Source organism: Phacochoerus africanus, chromosome 2 (genome assembly GCF_016906955.1).
Source record: "Phacochoerus africanus isolate WHEZ1 chromosome 2, ROS_Pafr_v1, whole genome shotgun sequence".
In the NCBI taxonomy this organism is placed as follows: Eukaryota; Metazoa; Chordata; class Mammalia; order Artiodactyla; family Suidae; genus Phacochoerus; species Phacochoerus africanus.
Genome location: NC_062545.1, coordinates 269,844,168 through 269,868,302, shown reverse-complemented (window position 1 = coordinate 269,868,302; position 24,135 = coordinate 269,844,168). Strand labels below are relative to the sequence as shown.

General features: G+C 40.2%; 1 protein-coding gene across 9 annotated transcripts in view; it reads left to right on the top strand.

The window, feature by feature from the left end:
- Positions 1 to 24,135, top strand: part of MAPKAP1 (MAPK associated protein 1) — a 249,495-nt gene that overhangs the window by 97,294 nt on the left and 128,066 nt on the right. For all 9 annotated transcript variants that reach the window (XM_047768406.1, XM_047768407.1, XM_047768405.1 and 6 more), the window contains one exon: positions 18,661 to 18,833. In XM_047768406.1, coding sequence (XP_047624362.1) covers positions 18,661 to 18,833 — 173 coding nt within the window. The remainder of the gene's footprint in view (positions 1 to 18,660; positions 18,834 to 24,135) is intronic.

Below are 24,135 nucleotides of genomic sequence, written 5' to 3'. Positions count from 1 at the left end.
ATGACTCTTAGCAATTGCCTTATATATTGTAGTACTCCTATGTTGGGTGCCTATATATTTACAATTGTTTTATCTTCTTGGATTGATCCCTCAATCATTAGGTAGTGTCCTTCTTTGTATCTTGTAACATTTTTTATTTTAAAGTCAATTTCGTCTGAGTGTGGGTACCCCAGCTTTCTTTTGATTTCCATTCACATGGAATACCTTCTTCCATCCCCTTACTTTCAGTGCCTATGGGTCCTGATAACTGAAGTGGGTCTCTTATAGACAGCATATATATGGATCTTGTTTTCGTATTCATTAAAGCAGCGTGTGTCTTTTGGTTGGAACATTTAATCCACTTATATTCAAGGTAATTATCAATATATATGTACTTATTGCAGTTTTCTTAGTTATTTTACATTTATTGTTGTTGGACTTTTTTCTTCTTTTGTTCTCTTCTCTTCTGATTTGATGACTATCTTTAGTGTTGTATTTGGATTGCTTTTTCTTTTTTATGTGTGTGTCTTGTAGTTTTTTTGGTTTGTAGTTCCCATGAGGTTTTGATATAGCAGTCTATATATACAAAATTGGTTTAAGTTGCTGGTCTTTTCATTTTAAATGCATTTTCATTATTCTACATTTGTATTCTCCTCTTATCACAATTGCTGGTTTTGATATCATATTTGTCTTTGCATTATTTCCTACTTTTATTTTATGTTTGCCTTTACTGGTAAGCTTTCCCATTTGTAATTTTCTTATTTCTGGTTGTGGCCTAGGCACATTCCCTTAGCATTTGTTGTAAAGCTGGTTTGGCTTTTTCTTGTCTGTAAAGCTTTTGATTTCTCCATCAAATTGCTAATTTGTTTTGGGATATTACATAAACTTTTGTTGTGGATGTCAAAGATATGGGCTACTAATTGGCCCGTAGTAACTGTTTAATACATATTAGCTATTAGCTATATTGTTGTAATCATGAGCCTGTCTTAAAAAAAACACCTTTTATATCTTGGTCGTCTTCCTACATTGATAGGAATATAATTCTTTCCATTTTTGAGAATTTGCTTTTTTTTTTTTCTAGTTCATACTACTCATTATCTCAGTCACTGTAATATTAGGTAAAACCATATGGAATTGCAATTTTTGTGGGTCATAAATGATTGAATATCAGCAGTTTCATGTGATCTAACTTAATGTAATAAAAACTATTTGAGTGCCTAATATATGCCAGAGTGCCTACTATGTTATTTTATTCATTCTTCTCAGACTCTCTATAAAGTATATATTATTTCCCCCATTTGGGGATGGGGAAATGTAAGGCTTAGAGAGGTGAACAGATTTGCCTGAATTTACACAACTTGTAAGTAGTTAAGCCAGAATTCAAACCCGGTCTGTTGAATGCAAGGTTCAATTCATTTTCTTTCCAATTTCTACCACATGAACAGTCTCAGAGAACCCCTCCCCTAACTCTGTGCCCAGTAAAGATGAAAGTTAGAGAAACTGCACCATGTCTATTTAGATGCCAATGATTTGGGTTTTTCTCAGTGCAGTAAGCATAACGTTCCGTGTTCATGTACATATTCTGCTTTTATCCTTCTTTTGCACGTTTGAAACACAGCATCTGCAGTGTTGGCTCTCTCTTCAACCCATTTCTCATTGCCATCATCATCACACCATTTATCGAACATCTGTTCTGTGCAGGGAGTGTGCTATATGCTTTATCTCCAGTGTCTCGGTGTCCTTATAATTACAGAGAGTAGGGGTTAAAATCCCTTATAGGATGGTAGAAACCTGAGGCTAAATGGTATTATATGATTTAGTTGAGAGCACAAGCCTGTCTGCTTCAGGGTCCAAGTCTTTTCTGCAATACTCCACTTCCTCCTCTCATTCTTTTTTTTTTTTTTTTTTTGTCTTTTTGCTATTTCTTTGGGCCGCTCCTGCGGCATATGGAGGTTCCCAGGCTAGGGGTTGAATCGGAGCTGTAGCCTCTGGCCTACGCCAGAGCCACAGCAACGCAGGATCCGAGCCGCGTCTGCAACCAACACCACAGCTCACGGCAACGCCGGATCGTTAACCCACTGAGCAGGGGCAGGGACTGAACCCGCAACCTCATGGTTCCTAGTCGGATTCATTAACCACTGCGCCATGACGGGAACTCCCCTCCTCTCATTCTTAAGAGAGCTTTTCGTAGAAAGGAAATGAGGATAGCCTTTTCTTTCTTTCTTTTTTTCTTTCTTTTTTTTTTTTCGTCTTTTTGCCATATCTTGGGCCACTCCCACGGCATACGGAGGGTCCCAGGCTCAGGGTCACATTGGAGCTGTAGCCACCGGCCTATACCAGAGCCACAGCAACGTGGGATCTGAGCCGTGTCTGCAGCTATACCACAGCTCACGGCAACGCTGGATCCTTAACCCACTGAGCAAGGCCAGGGATCGAACCTGCAACCTCATGGTTCCTAGTCAGATTCATTAACCATTGAGCCATGACGGGAACTCCAAGGATAGCCTTTTCTATGGAATCATCTGTAACATACTTTGGTGTGTTACCCCTACTGAATTTGTTCCTCTTTCCTTTCTTTTCCCCACTTCTTTTCCCTTTAGCCCTTTCCTTTCCCTCTCCCCCTTTCTTTTCTTTACTCCTTCTTTCCCTCCCTCTCTTCCCTTCCTTCCTCCTTTTCCCTTTCTTTCTTTCCCCTTCCTTCATCCCTTCCTTCCTAATAAAGTTTAAATATCAAGATTAAGAAACTACTTAATATATTTCCTGAAGGAAATTGGATTCTTTAGATATTCCCATTTGATTTTTTTTTTTCTGGCACTAAAAATTATCTACAGTTTTAATTTCCTTTCACAGAAATTATCATCTTTTAAAATATGCTGCTAAAACAAGTTAGATTGAATTTCTATTAGTTTAAAAAAGAGTGACCTTCTCAGACTTTGAATGGAGTCTTTTAAATAGTAGGGTTTGTAAGTAATTGCTTAATATCTGAGTTCAAGATGACATAACATGTTGGCGTTCTAAGGAAGACTTGTTTGACCTAGTATACTGCTTATTCCTAAACTAGGTAACTATAGCCAACTTTCTTATTCACTCCATGAATTGTGTTGGTGAAACTGCTTCTCTTTGCAGCTGCAGTTTGCACTTGATTCTTTTGTCGTTCTATTGTTTCCTTTAGGGTGAGGGAGAATAATTAAGGAGAACATCTTTTCTGAGCAGCTGGAATCAAATTCCAGCTGACTGTAGCACCTGTGAAGATGGCACCTTTGCCTCTGGGTGGCAGGATGGGATGCCAGCCGTGGAGCCTGTGACAGTGGGCTCCAAAGTGCAGAGACGTGGCCATGCCGCACCACTCGTACCCTTCTGTGAGCTTCAGATGGCAGTAACACCAGTGAATGCAAAGTGACTGTTTTAGACTAATTAGAGGGATGATTTGTGAAATGGTGGCTATTTATTTAATTAATCACCAGCACAAAGCCATAAACTCCATATTTTAAAAATCCCTGTTAGTTTGCCATGTGGTTAATAGATTGGGGCACATTAAAAAGTGACATGGTGATGTATTAAAAATGTTCCACCTAAGGTTCCTTCAGGAAGGAACAGAGCTGTCTGCTTTCAGATGCTGAAGTGTAACCTGCCAGGATTTGACCTGTCTGAGGTTTTAATATCTGTAAAGGCATTTATCTTTTGAATAGCATCTTCATTAGGACATCTCCTTTTGGGATATTTCAAAATATATGTTTGTAGAATAATTTTTTGAATTATAAGTCAAGTTAATATTGTTGCAATTTCTCTTTAACAATGAGAAACTGTATTTTCCAATTAAATTATACTGTGTTTACTAAGCATAGCAGTATCTCTTATAGGTTATTGTTTTCTATTTTGGGGTGGGAGAGTCATTTAACTTACTAACAAATGCAAAACATTTTTGTTGCTGCTGTCAAAATTGCATTTCGTTCTGCTCTTGTATTTTTTTTTTTAATCAAATGGGCACAGAGATAATTGCTCTATTTGCTCAGTCTCAGGTCAGGTGAATTGTCATTTTTTGGTAGTAAGAATAAAGATAGAATTGACTCATTTGAGAGATGACACTAGCATTACAAATGAGAAGAATTGGCGTAGATTGTAACAAATGATAGAGGTCTTTATACATATACAAGCTTCTAGTTGATTTTCGGTATACAGAAACATGTGTACGTGCAGGACATATTGCATTTTAATAGTATTTGATGTTACCTTTGGTATGGCTATGATTCACTCTTTTTATTTAAAAAAATTATTCTGAATGATCAGTGTTTCTGCTAAACAAATTTTTAAGAAAATGTATTGCTCAGGTGGATGCTTGTAAGGAGATGGTCCAGCCCTTAGGATTGTGTTTCTCTGCTGTGTTGTATAATTACCTGCTCTGTTAGAAGGGGAGCAGGAATAAAACATGAGTATGTTAATGCAGCCTGGAGCTGATGTGGTGGTGATGATTACAATGCAGATAAAGCATTTCTCATAACTGCTGTTGCTTACTGGAGCCTTTGAAACATCTGGACCTTTAATTGAAAAATAGTGTGGTGCTGTGCAAGGCAGACATGCTAAGTGAAGTCACTAATTTAGAATACAAAAATATAATTGATAAAGTGTTTTATTTACATTGTATTTAAATATTCATACTTTGTTATGCTTTGTATAACAGGGAATTACTGGGTTAAATTTTCATGAACACAGACAGTTTAAATGAGATAAATTAAGTGAAAATGTTAATGGAATTTTACATTGGAACCGGAAAACAGTTTGCTCCAGAAGGGTGTGTACGTTTTCAGCTAGCTATTGGGGCCTTCTAGGGAAGCAAATAGGTTGGATCTTATTCTTGGGGTTTTGCATTTTAGAAGAAGTAACCATCAATTGGTAACATCATTGAATTTAATTCTTGTTGCTGCTATCATATCTTGTTATTTAGGTAAAAAAAAACCTAAAACGTTTCTTGGCATAATGGTAAATGGCTCTAATGGCAGCATTATCGCCCAATAAACCGAAGCCTTCCCCACCTCTCGAGGGCAGGTTATCTGAGCTTGCCCAGGAGAATAGAAGAGCTGGTGAAGGGCGTGCAATTAACCTTTGTCCTGCATTCGCAGCAGGGGAACTGACCTAGCAGCCTTCCGAGGAAATCCAATTTAATTTAAAATGAATTTGAAAAGACAAATTAGCCATATCTATTTTAATAAGATAAAATCCCGATTCTCCCTGTGTCTGGTTTAGTTAGGACCTCAGAGGAGATTGGACTGACTAAGACTCGGGCGGGCGAGTAGGAGGGGAATAATGCCAGGGGGGCTGAGGAGAAACCCAGGAGACCCTGGTGCCTTGTGACTTGTCAGCTCCTGCAAGTGAGCAGGTCTCAAGCTGCCTGTTCCCCTAGAGAATTGCAACCTGAGATGGGCCTTTGTCTCTTCAGACCTTTTTCTTGTGCTGTGTTGCTGTCATATGCTGCTTGCCTGTCTCTCCAAGGACCACATTGTTATTTTCTTCTTTTGTCATTATCAAAGCACATTTGGGTACTCCCACCTGGGTAGCCACATTTGGTAACAGATACAGTTCACAGTTACTGCTGAGGCTCATAACCCAAGAGTAAGGGTTCCCTGGGGCCCATGAGTTGGGACTTGACCACTGCTTTGGGGGAACTGAAGCAAAGGGTTCTGCTTACTCTTCAGGGAGCTGGTGTTCCCTTGTGTTTTTCTCTCTGAAACATAGGGAGTGAGGATTTATCAAACCCCTTCCGTGTACCCAACAGCAAGGAATTATGAAACAAGTTCTGCTGTCTGCCTAGACACAGGGGTACCCCTGGAAGCGGGTACCCTGGTGTCCCTCTCCAGTGCCAGCAGTCCCTGCAGAGCTGCAAGTGTCTGTGACGGGCAAGGCTGCAGAAGAGGAGTAATCCCTCCCTGCAGGTCTCAGCCAGAGGCATGTTTCCGACTCAGACTGGGACCCTCCAGGTCTGGAACAGTGGCTGCAACATGAGCTAACAACTTTTGTGACCTTTCCTAGGTATTCAGGCATAGCTGAGGTTGCTTCACAACTGGGATTCACCAGGTGGGTGGGGATTTAGAACTGAACAGACCTGGATTAGAATCTTGATTCCCACTCCGACCCCACCCCCATCCCTGTACTCCCAGTTGAGGGATTTGGGGCAGCCTGCATAGTGAACCTCTCCTTCTTCAGCTGTAAAAGGAAATGAGCAATTCTCATAACACTGTTGGGCGTATTAAATGAGATAATTCATGAGAAGTACTTGGATCCTGGTGGGTGCCCAATAAATGGCAGCCAGAAATTGTGACCTGCCAGTTGCAGAGAGAGAGCTGAGTGCGGGCACTCAGGGCTGTGCACAGAGGACTGTGCTCTCTGGGCCCTGTCTCACCTCCACCAAAGCTGTCCGCTCTGCAGCTGGCTAGCCTTACTTTGTATTGCTAGACTTACCACCTAATAAGAGTAGAATGCCAGGCAGCAGAGAGCTTTTAAGCTCTGAGTAACTGACAGTTTTAACCAGTGGATCTTGTTGTCCCTTCAGTTTTATTTTATTTTATCCGCCCCCCCACCCCGTGGACTGTAGAATTCCCAGGCCAGGGATCAGATCTGAGCTGCAGTTGTGACCTAAGCTGTAGCTGCAGCAATGCCAGATCCTTAACCCACTGTGCCGGGCCGGGGGTTGAACCTGTGTCCCAGTGCTCCCAAAACACCACTGATCCCATTGTATCACAGTGTGAGCGCCTCCCTTCAATTTAAATAATAAAGTTTTCTGCCACTGACTGCTTTTCCTTTCATTGTATCTGGGAGATGTGGGATAAAGGCCTGAGAGTCAAACTTTTTGGAGTCTTCTCAGTTGTAAATTTTGTATGTATCTAGAAGTGATTTTTCCCAACAAGAAGTGTTGTTTCAAACAAATAATAATTTAGTTCTTTTTCCTGCTCCTGTTTCTATTTCAACATGCACTTGCAAACTTAAATGCAAACTTTCTCAGTTGGTCTTTGCAGTTATATCTTTTTCATAATGTGAAAAACAATGTAGTTTCTGCTGTAGACGAGCATCTTTCTCTCTAACCAGAATTGTAGGTTCTTTGTGCGGCTTTTTCCTATTGAAAATAACACCTATCCCAGTTAGTTTCACATGTGCATTTTGAGGATGAAAGTGAATGCTGTAATTGGAGAAATGTGAAGCTATTTATTTCCATTTTGTCTGATGTTTTTACATTGTTTGCTAGGAGGTGCATCAGGGGCTTGAATTAATTATAATTACTGACGAGACATACACTGATTGAACAAATAAAGTAGTAAGCCCATTTGCGCCAAGGCCATCTAATTAAATTCTAACTTCGGATAAGCTAGATGTGCATGAAAGATTAATTTTAAGAGATTTTTATGACTTGCTAAATAATGATTCAGTAAAATTTTTGAATTATATCATTAAGGAACACTGAGTCTTAAAGTGATAAAACAGTCATGAACCTCCTACTGTATAGAAATTTGTGGGTTTTTAAAAAAATATTCAAAATTAAAGACAAAATATAACTTTTAAGTTGTAAACTGACATTTAGAATTTTTAAAACATTTAACCAACGGGAACCCTGCAAGAAATGAATATGATAGATGCCCCCAAATTATTTCCTTCAGTATTTATACAATTTTATATTCTGCAAATGCTTCAGTCTCTCTGGAATTAAATTGTCCTTGGGGTGGGTACTTGGAGTGTTGTACCAAGTTTTCCGTATAATTTAGGAGGATGATAATGACAGTACTGTAACCTTTTCTAGAGATACATCATCTAGTAATGGAGCCACATATACATTGTCCATTGAGTTTTAATTTTAAAAGTTGATATTAAATCTTAAAAAGACTCATTATATTATGATAATTGATAGAGTTTAAAACATGTAACTCTTCTTTATGGTTTTAAAAAACCTATTTTTACTTTTAAATCATATTGATTTTATTATATAAATGATTTAATAATGAAGAGGTCCCTAAACTTACCCTAGGTGATGGGGCTTAGTTCATGCAGATACCTTTCCCTGATATTATCATCAGTATAGGACCCACTGTTTGTATAATTAAATGCAAAGTGCTCTGTAACATTAATGATCTAAAGAATCCCACCATGGCTATGAAAATTCAAAATGGACACTTTACAGCCCATTACGCGTTAAGATGACTGGATTGTACCTGTGTGAAAGCACCTCCTGGTACCGCTCTAACCATCCTGAGGCTGCATGAGAAGAGGGTGCTGTGGCTCTTCTCTCTCAAGGTTGAAATAGAGACCTTTCCCTTTCGCCTCTGCTGCTTTGCTTTGTTTGAAGGGACTTTTTGTTGAAGATCTGCCTGATCTGAGCAACAGCATAAGTAATGATAATAAAGAATAACTGACCTTGTTATAACAGTTTGCAATTCACAGAGCATTTTAAGATGCTTTACTTTTATTTGGTACACCCTGCGAGTGTACAACGTCCTGGCTGTGCTTTGAGGTAGATGGTCATGTCATGGCTGAGGAAGTTGCCTTTCAGAGAGTAGTTATGGTCTTGCCCAAACTTACACAGCTCAAGGCTGGCAGGGTCGGGGTCCAGATCAGTTCTGTAGACTCTGCAAAGAGGTCCCCAGCAAACATATAATCCGTGATGGTGAAAACCGACAGTATCAGAAACTTCTTTCTGAATTTAAGACTTTGAGAAAATGGTTGTTATTCCAAAGACAGGATGGGTAGGATTTTTTCCCCCCTTCATCCTTATCCCTTCCCCATTTTGTAAAATTTGTTGCCTGTGTTTGAACATGAATATTGCTTATCTTTAGGTTGATGCCTTGAAAATAAAAAAGAATTATTCAAGGCCATTACTCAACTTTTACCTATTAACAATTAGATTGTTTAATCTAGGCATTTTTTCTCAAAGGTTGAAGACTGTCAAAGCATCAAAATATGGAGGATTTATTTTAAATAGACAAAACCTTTACTTGAGAGCAACAACCCTCTCTCCTGTTTCAGGTCCAGGACTAAAAATTCATATTGACCGTATGTTACAGAGAGAAAATTTAAGAAAGTCATTAGCCTAAGGAAAAGTAATGGAAATGACATTTCCTATACTGTGTTGCACTTTTTTTTTTGCTTTTTTTTAGGGCCACACTCACGGCACATGGAAGTTCCCAGGCTAGGGGTTGAATCGAGCTACAGCTGCCAGCCTATGCACCAGCCACAGCAATGCAGGATCCAAGCCGCATCTGCGACCTGCACCACAGCTCTTAGCAAGACCGGATCCTTAACCCACTGAGAGAGGCCAGGGATCAAACCTGCATCCTCATGGACCCTAGTCAGGTTTGTTAACTGCCCAGCTGCTAAGGGAATTCCCTACTGTGTTGTACTCTTAAAGGGGTGATAGCCTGGCTTGTTCCACAGTGTTTAGTAACTGAGTTATTTTGTTTGAGGTCTTCATAAATATGAAGTGGTGTCTGTGGAAGTGGAGGGGAATTTGTTCCAGTTTTGAGGGCTAGAACTAAGATCAGTAAGTAAAATCTGCAGAGAATGTGTAGCTCAATGAAAAGAAGCATTTTAGCCATCAAAACTGTTAGCCCACAGACTGAAGCAGGATGGCAAGGACCTCATCAGTGGAAGGTGTTCAGGAGAGCTTGTAGGACAGCCATTTGATGAAAATATTTTAAATGTTTAAAATTCCTTGCAGTTTTCAATGTCTATGAATGGCAATAAAATTTTTTTTAAGTCTATGAATGTAAAAATTGGGGGCAGGGGTAACCTCATGAATAGTCAACATTTCTGGAACACTTGCTGTGAACTAGGCACGGTGGTAAGTGCTTTATATGCATAATCTCGTTGAATCCTTTCAACAGCTCTATGAAGAGGTCTTTTATAATACACTATTTCTGTGTGGAAATAGTGACCCAGAGAGGTTAAATAACATTGTCCATGGACACACAACAAGTGGCATTTCTGAGAATTGAACTCAGGTCTTTCTGATCCACAGCTTATGCTTTTAACTACCACACTGCACTGCCTTTTGCTCCTATTAATAGAAGAAGGATCCTGGAGGTACCCAGATCAGAACTTGACCTTGTTAAAGGAAGAGTGACAGTTGACGTTCTTAATAATAAAAGCTTAATGGAACCAAGGATGGTGATTCAGAGGAAATTAATGAGATTTTGTCAATTTTATTTTAAACTAAACTTGTCAGAAAATATAGTGTCCAGTGACAAACTGTAGGAATGTTTTTGACAAATTAACTTGACTACAGGTGCCAGATCAGGGAAATGTTAATTTAATAGCCTTTAAACGTTCCAGATTTATTGAGGGTTAAGATAGCACTACAAAGCTCAGCCCCTAGTTCTGAATGGATTTGTCATAGAATTTTATACAAAATCTATTCATAAGTTCAGTGCCACCATTCTGAATGTAAAAAAGAATTCTTTCCTTGAGCCGTAAAGCTAGCATTTATTGAGAGCAAAATGCTTCAGGGAGTTCCCATTGTGGCACAGTGGAAACGAAATCCAACTAGGATCCATAAGGATACGGGTTCGATCCCCGGCCTCTCTCAGTGGGTTAAAGATCCCCGCCTTGCCGTGAGCTGTGGTGTAGGCTGGCAGCTGTAGCTCCAATTGGACCCCTAGCCTGGGAACCTCCATGTGCTGTGGGTGCAGCCCTAAAAAGCAGGGGAAAAAAAAGGGGGGGGGGAGAGCAAAAGGCTTCAGTCTGGCATTTGAGTTTTTTGGGGTTTTTTTTCCCCCCTCCTTATGTAGACCCCTCTTTATTTCTCATAGTCAATTAAACCAGGCTTAGATCAGAATTAGGCCAGATTTTGTTTGAAATCATTCTTCTGATCAAATGAAGTCCCTTAGTCACCATCAGAGTATGGTAGTTTGAGAGCCCTCTACAAGTCTGGATATCGTGTTATCAAAGGCTGTGCCGTTGGTAGAATAAAGCATCCTTTAGTCCTTGTTGAGAGAGTTGAGGAAGAAGGAACTGGAGGAATGGTACTGCAGCCATTCCTTTAAGCGAGTTTTAACTTTTGAAGGCTACAAATAACCCTTTAATCAATTTGCATCATTACTTTGTCTGGATACACTGATGTATTTATTTCTACATTAAAATTACATATAATGATCTGCTTGTGCAGTTGTGACTAATGGAATAATGCTGTCTGCTTTTTGTCTCTTTAATTGCAGAAGCCAAGCTGTCTATCCTTTCTCTATTCCTTTCCCTTGACAGAAAAATTGAAAACTCAGCAACAGTTTTGGGTCTGATATTCAATTTGTTATTGACACACCTTGATGTTAAATATTTTAAATAGTGCTGCTAACTGAACCTCCTGTCCTTAAGACTTAATTCAGCTAACTCACTTGAAGTGGATGTTTCTTAATTCAAGATTATTTTGAACTGAATACCATCTCTCGTTTTTCCTGCTTCCCCTATTCTGGAAACCAGCAGATGCACAAGTTTGAAATTAACCTTATGATAAGCAGAAAAATATATATTATTTTAATTAATGAGATCAAATAGGAAAAAACCTGGTATAGATGTAATGTTGTAATTCATCATCTTGTGCGAATTCTATATATTTCAGTTCTTGACCTATTTACATTCTGTATAGAGACGTTTAAAATTTTACATTTTGGAGTGAATAGATGCAAACAATTGCATTTGGAGTGGATAAACAATGAGATCCTGCTGTATAGCACAGGGAACTATATCTAGTCACTTGTGATAGAACATGATGGAGGATAATGTAAGAAAAAGAATGTGTGTGTGTGTGTGTGTGTGACTGGGTCACTTTGCTGTACAGTAGAAATTGACAACACTGTAAACCAACCATAATGGAAAAAAATAAAAATCATTAAAAAATAACATTTTTACATTTTATGAGCTAATTATTAATTGGATGTTCTGTGGTTCATAAATACTGATATTTCATGATTGGCATAAAGACACTTTTCCAAAAAGTGAGGTTTTGTGGTACATATCACAAGCCACAGAGCATTCATACTCTATGGCCCAGTAATTTACTCCTTGGATTATGTGCACAAACATTTACATCTAAGAGAATATTTCTGACAATATTATTCATAATAGTGAAATATTAGAAACTATATCCATTTAACAACAGGAAAACGGGTTAATAGTACCTCTGTATGCTATATGTCATACAGGTGTTTAAAAATCATTTAATTTAAAAATATTTAAAAGAATATTATGGAGTTCCCATTGTGGCTCAGCAGGTTAAGAACCCAACACAGTCTCCGTGGGGCTGCAGGTTCAATCCCTGGCCTCAGTGGATTAAGGATCTGGTGTTGTCTCAAGCTGTGGCGAAGGTTGCAGATGTGGCTTGGATTCCATATTGCTCTGGCTGTGGTTAGGCTGGCAGCTGCAGCTCCGATTTGACCTCTAGCCTGGGAACTTCCATGTGCTGCAGGTGTGTCTATAAAAAGAACCGAAAAAAATAATATTAATCTTTCATTCCATCAATATGTGTAAGTAACTACTATGTGTCAGCCCTATGTTAGGTGCTAGGGCTATTTTAGAGAACAAGGAAGGCTTCTGAAGAACAGGGCCTGGGAAGTGGAAGACTTACAGCCAGTTTCCCTGGTATAGGCGAGAAGAGGTAAGTTTGGTGGGTCCATTTGGAAAGGTGGTCTGAGGACTTCCTTCAGTTTAGTAAGTGAACACCACACCCCTGCTGTACTATTCTGTGCCCTAGGAGAGTGAGGTACAGCTTCCCGTTTCTATAATTCGCAGGTATAGGAGAGGACGGGGAAGGAGATCGTAAGGGTAAGTAGAAAAAAAAAGTGAAAACTGTAAGGCTAAGCAAATTAGATTGCTGGGAGGCAGAGAAGAGGGAATTAATTTGGATTTCCATCTTCTCGGTAAAGGAGACATTTGAATTAAAGGACAGAAGAAGAAGTATACTTCTTTTTTTTTTTTATTAATGATTTTTATTTTTTCCATTACGGTTGGGAGGTACACTTCTTGATTTGTGACTATGCATCAGGCATTTTATATACATTTTATTTGCTTGTCTAAGTAAGGGAATGGAGGTTCTGAGAAGTAGTTATCTGCCCAGCGTCTAAGGTCTGGCAGCTAAGGAAGTGGCAAAGCCTGGATTCAAACCTGGATCTGGTTGACCGCAAATCTGTGCTCTTAACCCCTCTTCAGCATACTTTAGTAATGAGGGATTGGGGCCAGATTTTGAAGGGTATTACCTGCCGGGCTGAAGAGTTGGAATGCTAACACTGGGGAGAGCTACCATATATTTCTGAGCTAGTGCTAGGCATGGTCAGTGATTTGAGAAAAATCACATCGATAGCAGTAAAGAGATAAAGGTTTGGAGAGAGGACACATTTTAGAGACAGGGAGATAGTTGGGAAACGGCTACAGTGGTCTTGCCGAGAGATGATGAAGCTTAAACAAGGGCAGTGGCAGTGAGGAGAAAGGTTTGAGAGCTATTTCAGAGACATTTGGATGAAGATGAGATAGAAAGAAAAGTTAAGGTTCTTAGCTTGCGTGACAGAGTAGGTGGTGAAAGCCTTAACTGAGATGAGTGTGAAATGAGAGACAAGCAGCAGAAACGAATCTGACTAGGAACCACGAGGTGGCGGGTTCAGTCCCTGGCCTCGCTCAGTGGGTTAAAGATCTGGCGTTGCTGTGAGCTGTGGTGTAGGCCGGCACTTACAGCTCCGATTCGCCCCCTAGCCTGGAAACCTCCATATGCCGAGGGTGTGGCCCTAAAAAGCAAAAACAACAACAACCAAAGTGAGAGACAAGCTGAAGGAGGAAGTAGATCTTGGACATGTTGAGTTTGCGATTTTGGCTGCATCTGCCGAGCCATCAAGTCAGGGACAGGCCGTATGATATGAACTCAGGAGTCTAGTTGGTCTTCATCAGTCGTGCTTTTGTTGAGGAATTTGTTTTGCTTCAGGAAATACTTTTCTTTCTGTTCTAAAACCTGAATTAGGGGCATTTCCTGATTTAAGAGCTGCTCTGCAAGAGAGTTGTTCAATTCCAAATTTGTCAGCTCAGTGTGGGTTTATTACTCTTTGTCAGCTCAATGTGGGTTTATTACTCTTTATTTTTCTTTAATAAAAATTGCTTAGTCTGCCATAGGAAGGAGTCTGAGTTATATTTTCAACTTATTTTTTCCAACAGCCTGTCACGGCACCAGGCACATAGTGTGTCCCTAATAAGTTTTGCTGAATGCCTTAATGTGGGCTGCGTTCTCAAAGCTGATCCTCTCTATCTCACGTAAAACTCTTAAGCTCTGTGTAATAATGCTTTTTATCTCTTTTTTAGTTATTTAATTATAATAATTACTATTTTGTTTCTAATTATAAAATTATAGCAGAAATTATCACAATATTTTAACTCAACTAAATTTCAGTAAAACTTTTAAAAAATAAAAAAGCCTAAAAATCAAGAAATAAATAAAAGTAATTATATCTTCATTATGGAAAATGCAGAAAAAATGTAAAGCAGAAAATTAAACACTCATAATCCCATGTCTCAGGGGGAACTCATTCACTTTTCTGTGTATTGCTATAGAAGGTATTTAAATACAATAAGCATTTTTTTCTTGAATTAATGGTTCTATTGGATGGAAGGGTAAATTGTTGTTGTTGTTTTTGCTTTTCAGGGCCGCACCCTCGGCATGTGGAAGTTTCCAGTCTAGGGGTGGAATCGGAGCTATAGCCACTGGCCTACCGCACAGCCAGAGCAACTCAGGATCTGAGCCACATCTGCAACCTACACCACAGCTCATGGCAATGCCAGATCCCTGGACCCACTGAGTGAAGCCACATCCTCATGGATACTAGTCAGATTCGTTTCCACTGCGCCACTAATGGGAACTCCAAAGGGTAATCTTTTTTTTATCGAGGAAGCCTTTACCAACCCTCTTTAGTCTGGGTTGCTTCTGAGCTTTCATGATAGCCTGTGCTTTTCCTCTTAAAGCTATTGTCATATTGTACAGTGTAGACCTTCAGCAGGCCATGAATTTGATGACGATCTGTATTGTGTCTCACTTAACTTTGTCTATAGAGCCCAGTGTCATTTTTCAGTGGCTGTTTGAATGCATGAGTGATTGAGAAAGATGGAGCTAAACCAGTTTTCCCTGTCTCTGTGGTGACTCTTGTGCACTAATTATGCCTCCATTTCCCCAGTTTTGTGTTGTGGAACACGTAAATTGCCATGCAGTGAAACTGTATGATATATTTGATCTTTGCTTATTGCTGGTTGCTTTTTAATAGTTAGATGTTAGGTCTTTGGAATATTGCTTGCCTTGATGTGTGATGAATACTTTTAATCCTTTGGTCACCGTTTTTTATATACGTTAATTACTTTCTATTATGTTGATGGATTGTTTTATGTTTTAGAAGATTCCCTCTAAATATTGCAACACAGGGACTATTAGAGCTAACTGCCACCACCTTGAGTTTTTTCAGAAGAGGCTCCTTATTAAAAAACATATAATTTCAAGGTTTGTGCAAGGCGCTTTTTCCCCATCGTCAGTGCCTCAAGATGGAATTAGAAGATTAGAAAGATAAAGTACTTCATTCATTTAATAAGTATCTGCCACATTTATTCTCATAGTTTTCCCCATACTTGCTATTTCCCTATGAAATGAAGAGGGTAAAGCGAGTGATAGGAGTACCATGTAACTGTCTGCTTTCATTTCCTAAACAATGGTGACTTCCCAGCAGTCAGCTGACAATGGCAACATAATCTGGAGGCTCAGTCCCTGAAGTCTTATAATCTCCTTGGGTAGCTCCTCAGAAGACTCCTTCTTAGGAGACTGCTTTAGGCGTTGCTGTGGTGTGTTCGTGAGAAGGAGGGGGAGATGATTTTCATGCTTTGGAGAGTGGAAATTGATTACATTTGGGTAACTTTAGTGAAAGAAGGGTTGATATTTAAAGTAAAGGCTTTGGAGTCAGTCAGACACAGATTTGACTCTGCTCTGGTTATGGGATCTTGAGCCTTAGAAGCCTTAGTTTTCTCATCTATAGTATGAGGGTCATGATAGAATCCAACTCTTGTAGTAATTGTGAGACTTAAATGAGATAATTTAGGCTAACAGTGAGCTCTAAATAAATGCTAGCTTTTGTTATTAAAATAGGAATTATTATTAGGGCACCTACAGCATCTGTGTTTGGCCTCATGTGACCTTGTAATAAACTCGAGTAATAGAAATGGGTCTGATTTTAAAACTGTGCTGCACTTCTAAAGCAATTAAATAGTTTGCGAAGTACATTCACGTTTGTCATTTCATTGAATCTTTGTATCTTGTGATTCTAGTTCTTCAGAAAAAGGAGGAGGAATAAGCAGAAATAAGAAGGGAGAGCAGTGACAGCCACTGGGGCTTTTTTGTCGGAAAATGAGGTTGAGAAGAAAGTGATAAGAGGGCCGTAAATCCACTCCAGAAAGATTGCCGCTGTGTTAATTTTAACCTTTTAACTGCCTGATAAGATCAAAACACTTGCTATTTAGAGACATCTTTGCTAGTCATTGGAATTATTGACTAAGCTGAAAAATATGCATGGTGGTGTGTGTGCGTGCACACGTGTATGCGTGAAAAAGAGCATTATGTAGGAGAATTACTTTTTTCTTATTTGCTTTATAACGTAGAGACAAGGCTCAGTTTTAAAAAAGAGAAAGAAAAGAATCAGTGGATCTCATATTAGATGCTAGGTTATATGAGTAGTGGAATTTCTTTTAAAATGTTTTCTGAACTCATGCATTTCCTTACCCTAGTTCTTCTCTCTCTCTTCCCCCCCCCCCCACCTTGGGATAATATAAGTATAGAGTGTTAAAGATGGAACCACTTGATTGTACAAATCCATCTGATACCAGGAAAGAGACCCATAGTGGAAGGGCAAGTGGGATGGCTGGAAGCAACTAACATTTATTGAGTTCCTGCTATGTGTCCTGGGAGGCATTTGAGTTATTCATGCATTCATTCTCTAGTTCAACAGATTTTTTTTTTTTGGAGAATCTTCTGTGCTCTAGGCACAGTGCTGGCCATTGTGTGTAGCGTAGTAAACAAAACAGACATTATTATGGCTGCCCTCATGGAAGCTCAGAGGCTGGCAGGGAAGGCATACACTGAAGATATACACAGATAAACATATAGTATCAAAGCGTGAAGTGCTTTGAAGGAAGAGACTAGGATATGTGTACGAGAATAACTGTGGATGGGTTTTCTTTCTGTATGATCATCAGCAACGATTTCTCTGAGGAGATGTCATATGGAGCTGAGCCTTGAATAACCATATCAGTAGTAGCAATCCTCACAAGAGGCCTCTGATAGATAGCACGTCCTATCATTATCATTTTATGTGTGAGGAAATGGAAGAACAGAGTTCAGTAACCTGCCCAAGGCCACAGATTAGAGGATGCAAAGGTCATGAGAAAGAACCTTCTACATAGAGTGAATAGCACTTGCTGTGGCCTTAAAGGAGGAAGAAGCAGGCAAGGTACACACATACATACATTCTGGGCACTGCTAGAAGGCCGATGTAGCTGAAGCATGATGAGCAGGCAGGGGAGTGGCAGGAGATGATGTTGGAGAGCCAGGCAGGGGTCAGATCATGCAGTGCTTTGTTGGATACTGCATGGAATTTGGATTTTGTTTAAAGTATAGGAACTACTCCATGAAGGAAGTAAAACAGGAGTGTAATGTGATCAAATTCGATGCTGCATTTTGGTATCCACAGGTTCAGTAAGTGTGGATCACGTGGTACTGTAGTCTCTATCTGGTGAAAAAAAAATCCATGTGTAAGTGGACCAGTGCAGTTCAAACCCGTGTTGTTCAAGAGTGCACTCTGTTTTTCGTCTGTTGGCAGTACATGAGGGAAGGGCAGGAGCGGAAGGTCAAGAGGCGAGGTTCGTGGGAAGTTTGGGAAGAGAAGCAAAAGATGAGTAGTGGTCTTGAGTGGAGTGCACGCTGGATAAGGAGTTGTAATAGGCTTGCCCTGTAATGTTAAATGTCTGTTTGAGGTTTATCATCATGCGTTTAAAATCAGTCTGTACAGTCAGGTGATTCTTCTCCAGTGACGTTTGGCTGGGGGATGCAGAGGGTTGGACTCATACAAGATTGGTGTTCTGCCGGTTGTGTCCAGTGGTGGAAGAGAGCATGAAAACTATATTTGTGAAGGAATGATTATAATGGCTTATGTAGTCTGCAGGGTGGTGTTGGGAAGTAAGAGTGACTGATAGATAATTAAAAGGTGATGTGTCAACAGACTGTAGGTTGAAAATTTGAGGTTCTCAGGAGTGATGTGATAGTTTCAAGGAGAGCAGCTGATGCCAAGGTCTAATAGTGATTCTTCCAAGGTCACGCTGAATAAGTAGCAAAGCAAGTCTTCTGACACCAATTGGAGGTCTGCTCACCACTCCGATTTGTTCACTTTACTTGTAGTGCTCATGTACCTTATTGCTGGTAGAGCTGGATCCATTAGCCATTAGGAAATTAAAATTAAAGGAAAAAACCCCTTAAAACTAGACAGTGTTTCTTCCACTTTGGGACCACCCCAGGCTTGTAAGTGGACCTGTGCAAAAAGGATGAGAAATGGCTGGGCTGCACACAGGCCCTGAGAGCAGCCATTGTAGCCCAGTTGGGTCTGCGTGATCGGAACCGTGTGCTTTACCCTCATCAATGTGTTCTGTCCGCAGGGTCATGTGGGCACAACAGCAACCAAGAAGATCGATGTCTACCTCCCCCTGCACTCGAGCCAGGACAGACTGCTGCCAATGACCGTGGTGACAATGGCCAGCGCCAGAGTGCAGGATCTGATTGGGCTCATCTGTTGGCAGTACACAAGCGAAGGACGGGAGCCGAAGCTCAAGTAATCTTCTGTCTTTTTGGCTGCTCTAGTTTCTGGCTGTCTCCTGGCCGCCCACGCTGCGTTTTGGACCTAGCCAGCTTTTCTAGGCAATGGCCTGGGCACCGGCTGTCCATACTGATCCAGCTTAGGTTGCTTACCAGATCTTGGGCCTCTGTATCTCAGGCTTATCTCAGAGAACCTGCTTGCAAAGTAGACTGATAAGTTTGTCAATCCAAACTTGAGGACGTGCCTTTTAGCACTTCCCAAGCATTTTTATGATGCTTGCTGATAAAAGGGGTGTGGGAAGTAGGGGGAGGGAACTAGTATTTGTTGAGCGCCTGTTGGGAGTTGGGTGTGATTCATACCTGATTTCTCATTTAATTCTCCTGCTCCCTTTGAGGTGAGCTTATAATCCTCATTTTGCAGAGGAGGAAGCTCAGGATCTGACAGTTGCTATTTGCTAAAGTTTATACCAGTAGGAGATAACTAGAGTCAAAATTTGATTCCCAGTCTGTTTGATGCCGACATTTTTGCATTGTTTCACTTCAGTCTGAGTTACAGTTTTCTTTGTTATCAGTCAGTGGCCTAGTTTTTTTTTTTTTTTCCTCAATCACTAGACTCTATTCCTAATTAAACAATTATGTTTAAAATGTAGTGTTGAGGAGTTCCCATCATGGCTTAGCTGCAATGAATCTGACTAGCATCTATAAGGACGCAGGTTCGATCCCTGGCCTCGCTCAGTGGGTTAAGGATCTGACATTGCCCTGAGCTATGGTATAGGTCTCAGACGAGGATTGGATCCTGCATTGCTGTGGCTGTGGTGTAGGCCAGCGGTTACAGCTCTAATTTGACCCCTGGCCTACACACCTCCACATGCCACGGGTGCAGCCCTAAGAAGAGAAAAAAAAAAAAAAAGAGTAGTGCTTGAAAGTAGGGTCTCAATGTCTGTATATCATTACTTGAACTTTAAAGTGCTTTGCTGCATTAGTTTTCTTAAATTCCTCATCTGGCAGACATCCTTTCCTAGATTTATGTGCTCTTCCCACAGCAGGGCTTGGGATACAGTGAAATGTGGTGGATGCCTTCGTTTTGGAAATGGATGCTCATGGAGACGTTCTCCTCTCCCATTTTGAGAGTTAAAATGTCCAGTCTGCTGTCATGTGTTTTTGTTTTTGTTTTTTTTTAGGTAAATGAAATTTACACTTAAAATTATTCTTCCAAGTTCTCATTGACATTGCCTTCCACTTTGCCTGAATAAATGGTGGCTATAAAGATAATACTTACTGCTTCTATAGCAGTAGAAAACCTTCTCAACCAAGACACTACCCAGGCTCAAAGAAGGGTTGAGTCTGCAGCTATACTCAAGGCTGAGCTATGGCATAAAGTGGAAGCAAGCAAATGCTAGTGACTGTATATATGGTGCATGAGTTAATCCTTAAAACATTGCTTGGTATTTCCCATCGTGGCTCAGTGGTTGACGAACCCAACTAGTATCCATGAGGACTTGGGTTCAGTCCCGGGCCTCCATCAGTGGGTTAAGGATCTGGCATTGCCATGAGCTGTTGTGTAGGTCGCAGACCCAGCTCGGATCCCACGTTGCTACAGCTCCGATTCAACCCATAGCCCGGGAACCTCCCTATGTTGCGGGTGCAGCCCTAAAAGGACAAAACAAACACAAACAAAAAAAAACATTGCTTAGTGCAGGAACGGAAACCAAAAGAGGAAAGGAAAGTTTCCGAGGGTTACCCCGTGAGTGATAGGAATTGAACCGTGCCATGTATTTTATAGATGAGGAAACTAAAGCATAGAGAAGCTGTGCTTCTCTAAGCTAAATCACACAGTAAGTGGTAGGACTGGTATTTAAACCCAGGAATTTCTTTTTTAAAAAATTGAAAGATTCTTTAAATTCTATAGTGCTTTACTACTTTCAAAAGTTTGACATATACAATTTCATATAATACCATAATAACCCTTTTTTGGTCCTTCTCTCTCCCCACTGGTAACCACTAGTTTGTTCTCTGTATCTGTAAGTATGCTTCTTTTTTGTTTTATTCACTAGTTGGTTGTACGTTTTAGATTCCACCTGTAAGTGGTAGCAGACAGTCTTCATCTTTGTCTGACTTATTTCATTTTGCATCATGCCCCCCAAGTCCATCCATGTTGCTGCAAATGGTGAGATTTCCTTTCTTAATGACCGCGTAGTATTCCCTTGTGTGTGTGTATGTATTATACACCACATCTTTATCCGTTCATTTGTTGATGGACACTATGTTGCTTCCACGTCATGGCCATTGTAAATAGTGCTGCTGTGAATATTGGGGTACATGTATCTTTTCGAAGTAAAGTTTTGTTTCTTTTTTTGGATATATGCCCAAGAGTAGAACTGCTGTATCATATGGTAGTTCCATTTTTTAGTTGTTGGAGAAACTTCCATATTATTTTCCACAGTGGCTGCACCAGTTTACATTCCCACCAACAGTGTATGAGGGTTCCCTTTTCTTCACATCCTCTCCAACATCTGTTATTTGTTAGACTCAAGAATTTCTGACTTGAGAGCCCCATATTTCCTACCGTGGAATTCTGTTATAGGTGCTATTAAAATATTTATTGAGTTCATACTTAGTGCAGGCACTGTGCTAAATCTGGACATGCAAAGGTGAAAAGGGCAGTTCATGATGACATCATTGTTGTCGTTGTCAAGGAGCTTATTTATTGTCCAAGGTAAATAGGCAACAGTAATACAACACAGTAGCCTATAAAGTTATGAGAAGATCTGACCCCATATTTGATGGTGGGAGTGGAGCCATGAAAAGCAACCTTGATTAAACTACATCAAAACTGAATCTGAAGGAGGAGTATGAAAAAGTGACGTAGAGAGGTTTAGAGGAGAGTGCTCTAAAGACAGGAAAGGCATGGACTTCTGGTTGTGATGGCCCTTTAAATTCATGCTTTAAAATTCTATGTTCTCCAAATAAATAGTAATGATAAATGAAATATGTTATTGACAAGTTTGTACTTTAATAAAAACAAGATAAACTCCTGTGGACTAGAAACAGAACCAAGTACAGAAATAGGCAGAGTGTGCTGGGCATCGATTCTCTGAGAGTATTACTTCCCAAAGAACATGCTGTGGGAGTTAGTCAGTGGTAACTAACTCAACTAGTATCCATGAGGATGTGGGTTTGATCCTGGCCTTGCTCACTGGATTAAGGATCTGGCATTGCCTTGAGCTGTGGTTGTAGGTCACAGACAAGGCTTGGATCTGGTGTTGCTATGGCTGTGTCGCAGGTCGGCAGCTGCAGCTCTCATTGGACCCCTAGCCTGGGAACTTCCATATGCTGCAAGTGCAGCCCTAAAACACCGAAAAAGAAAAAGAAAAAAAAAAGAACATGCTGTGAATAAGTTTACCGGTATGTAATATATTGGTTTTTCTCAGGCTTCAGGGCAACTAGGTGGTCTGAGGGTAGTCAGAGCCTCCAGCCATCATTTCTGGGGAACCGTCTTATGTATCTACCTGTGTGCCACACATACTGTTATTTTATAAGTATACCAAGATGTCCAAAAAGAGTGGGAAACACTGCTCGAGGTTGTAGGGACTAAACGAACCTCATGCCTAGTTAGGGACCAAAGAAAGTCTCACTGCTGGAAACTAGGAGCAGGGATGGCATTGTCCTGCCTTTGAAAAGAAACTGAACATAGCAGCCTGGGTCTATGGCTCCCTCGAAGTTGTGTTTCCAAAGTGACGGGGGAATAGAGAGATCGTGTGGCCAAGACCTGGCTATGACGTGACATCCTTGGTGTCCCTAGGGTTACTAGAGGATAGGAACCCTGAGCTGCCAGTGTTAAGACCTGATTCTAGACTAGAGGCTTCTGCTCTGACAGATGAAAAGACAGAAGCAATATCTATAAAAACATTAGGGAGAAAGGGATGAGAGAGGAAGAAAGGGAGAGGGGAAAAGAGAGAAAGCATTCCTATTCAAGAAGAGCTATAAAATTAAAATTCCAAAGCAAATCAGAATAGCTAGTACCAAGAAAGACAATAATCTGGAGAAGAGTTCACAGCCCCAAAACTATAATAAAGCAATCTGAAAATTAATTTCAAATAAATATGTTTAAAATCATCAAAATGGCAAAGGAATAACATCCCTGGTAAAATTCTAGGGAATTGTGAAACAAAACCAAGCAGATGAGAATCAGGAGGTGAATTTAGAAAAGGACCAATTAAAAGTACTGGAAATATAAAATGCAGTTATAAAAGTTTAAAAAAAAAAGAGTATATTGGATAAGCTCTAGACTGGTCACAGTTAAAGAGGAAATGAATTGAAAGAGCGTACTGAGGAGTTCAGCTCAGGAGGTAACACAAAGATAGAAAGACATACAAAGAATGCAAGGTAAGCTAAGAGCCCTGATGGAAGGATAGCCTCCCACACATGAAGAAAAGAATGGAGGGAACAGCAGAGAAACAATATGGAAGAGACAATGCCAGAGAATTTCCTGGAATTGAAGACAGATAAGAATGAATCTTCATATTAAAAGCACATACAAATTAAGTAGAGGAAAGTTAGCGTTTTCAACAAATGGTGCTGGGCAATTGTACATCCATAAGCCAACAAAATCAACTGCAACCTAAACCACATACTTGGTATAAAATTAACTCAGAATGAATTGCAACTTAAATATAAAATGAAAACTATAAAAACTTTTGGAAGAAAACAAAGGAAAAAAATCTTTGGGACTGAGGGCTAGATGAAGAGTTATTATGCATGACACTAAAAGCATGATCCGTGGTAGAAAACAGTGATGGTAAAAACAAACAAAAATAAGAACACAATGATAAATTGGACTTCATCAAAATTAAAAACTTTTGTTTTACAAAAGAACCTTCCTTCCTTCCTTCTAGTCCGAAAGCTATCAGGTAGCCATTCTGCCATCTCCATTCCCATAGTTCAGAGTCTTTAGCTCCACCTGGCAAAGGGGGCTGAGGAGGAGGGTAGCAGTGAGTCCAAAGGTAGCCTTTTTTTTTTTTTTTGCTTTTTCTTAAGGCCACACCCAAGGCATATGGAGGTTCCCAGGCTAGGGGTCCAATCAGAGCCACAGCTGCTGGCATACACCACAGCCACAGCAACGCTAGATCCGAGCTGCATCTGTGACCTACACCACAGCTCACGGCAACGCTAGACCCCTTAACCCACTGAGTGAGGCCAGGGATCGGACCCGCAACCTCATGGTTCGTAGTCCGATTCGTTTCCACTGCACCACAAGGGGAACTCCTGAGGTTTTTTACATTCTTATGTGATAGCCGATTTCTCAGTTCTCTTTGACA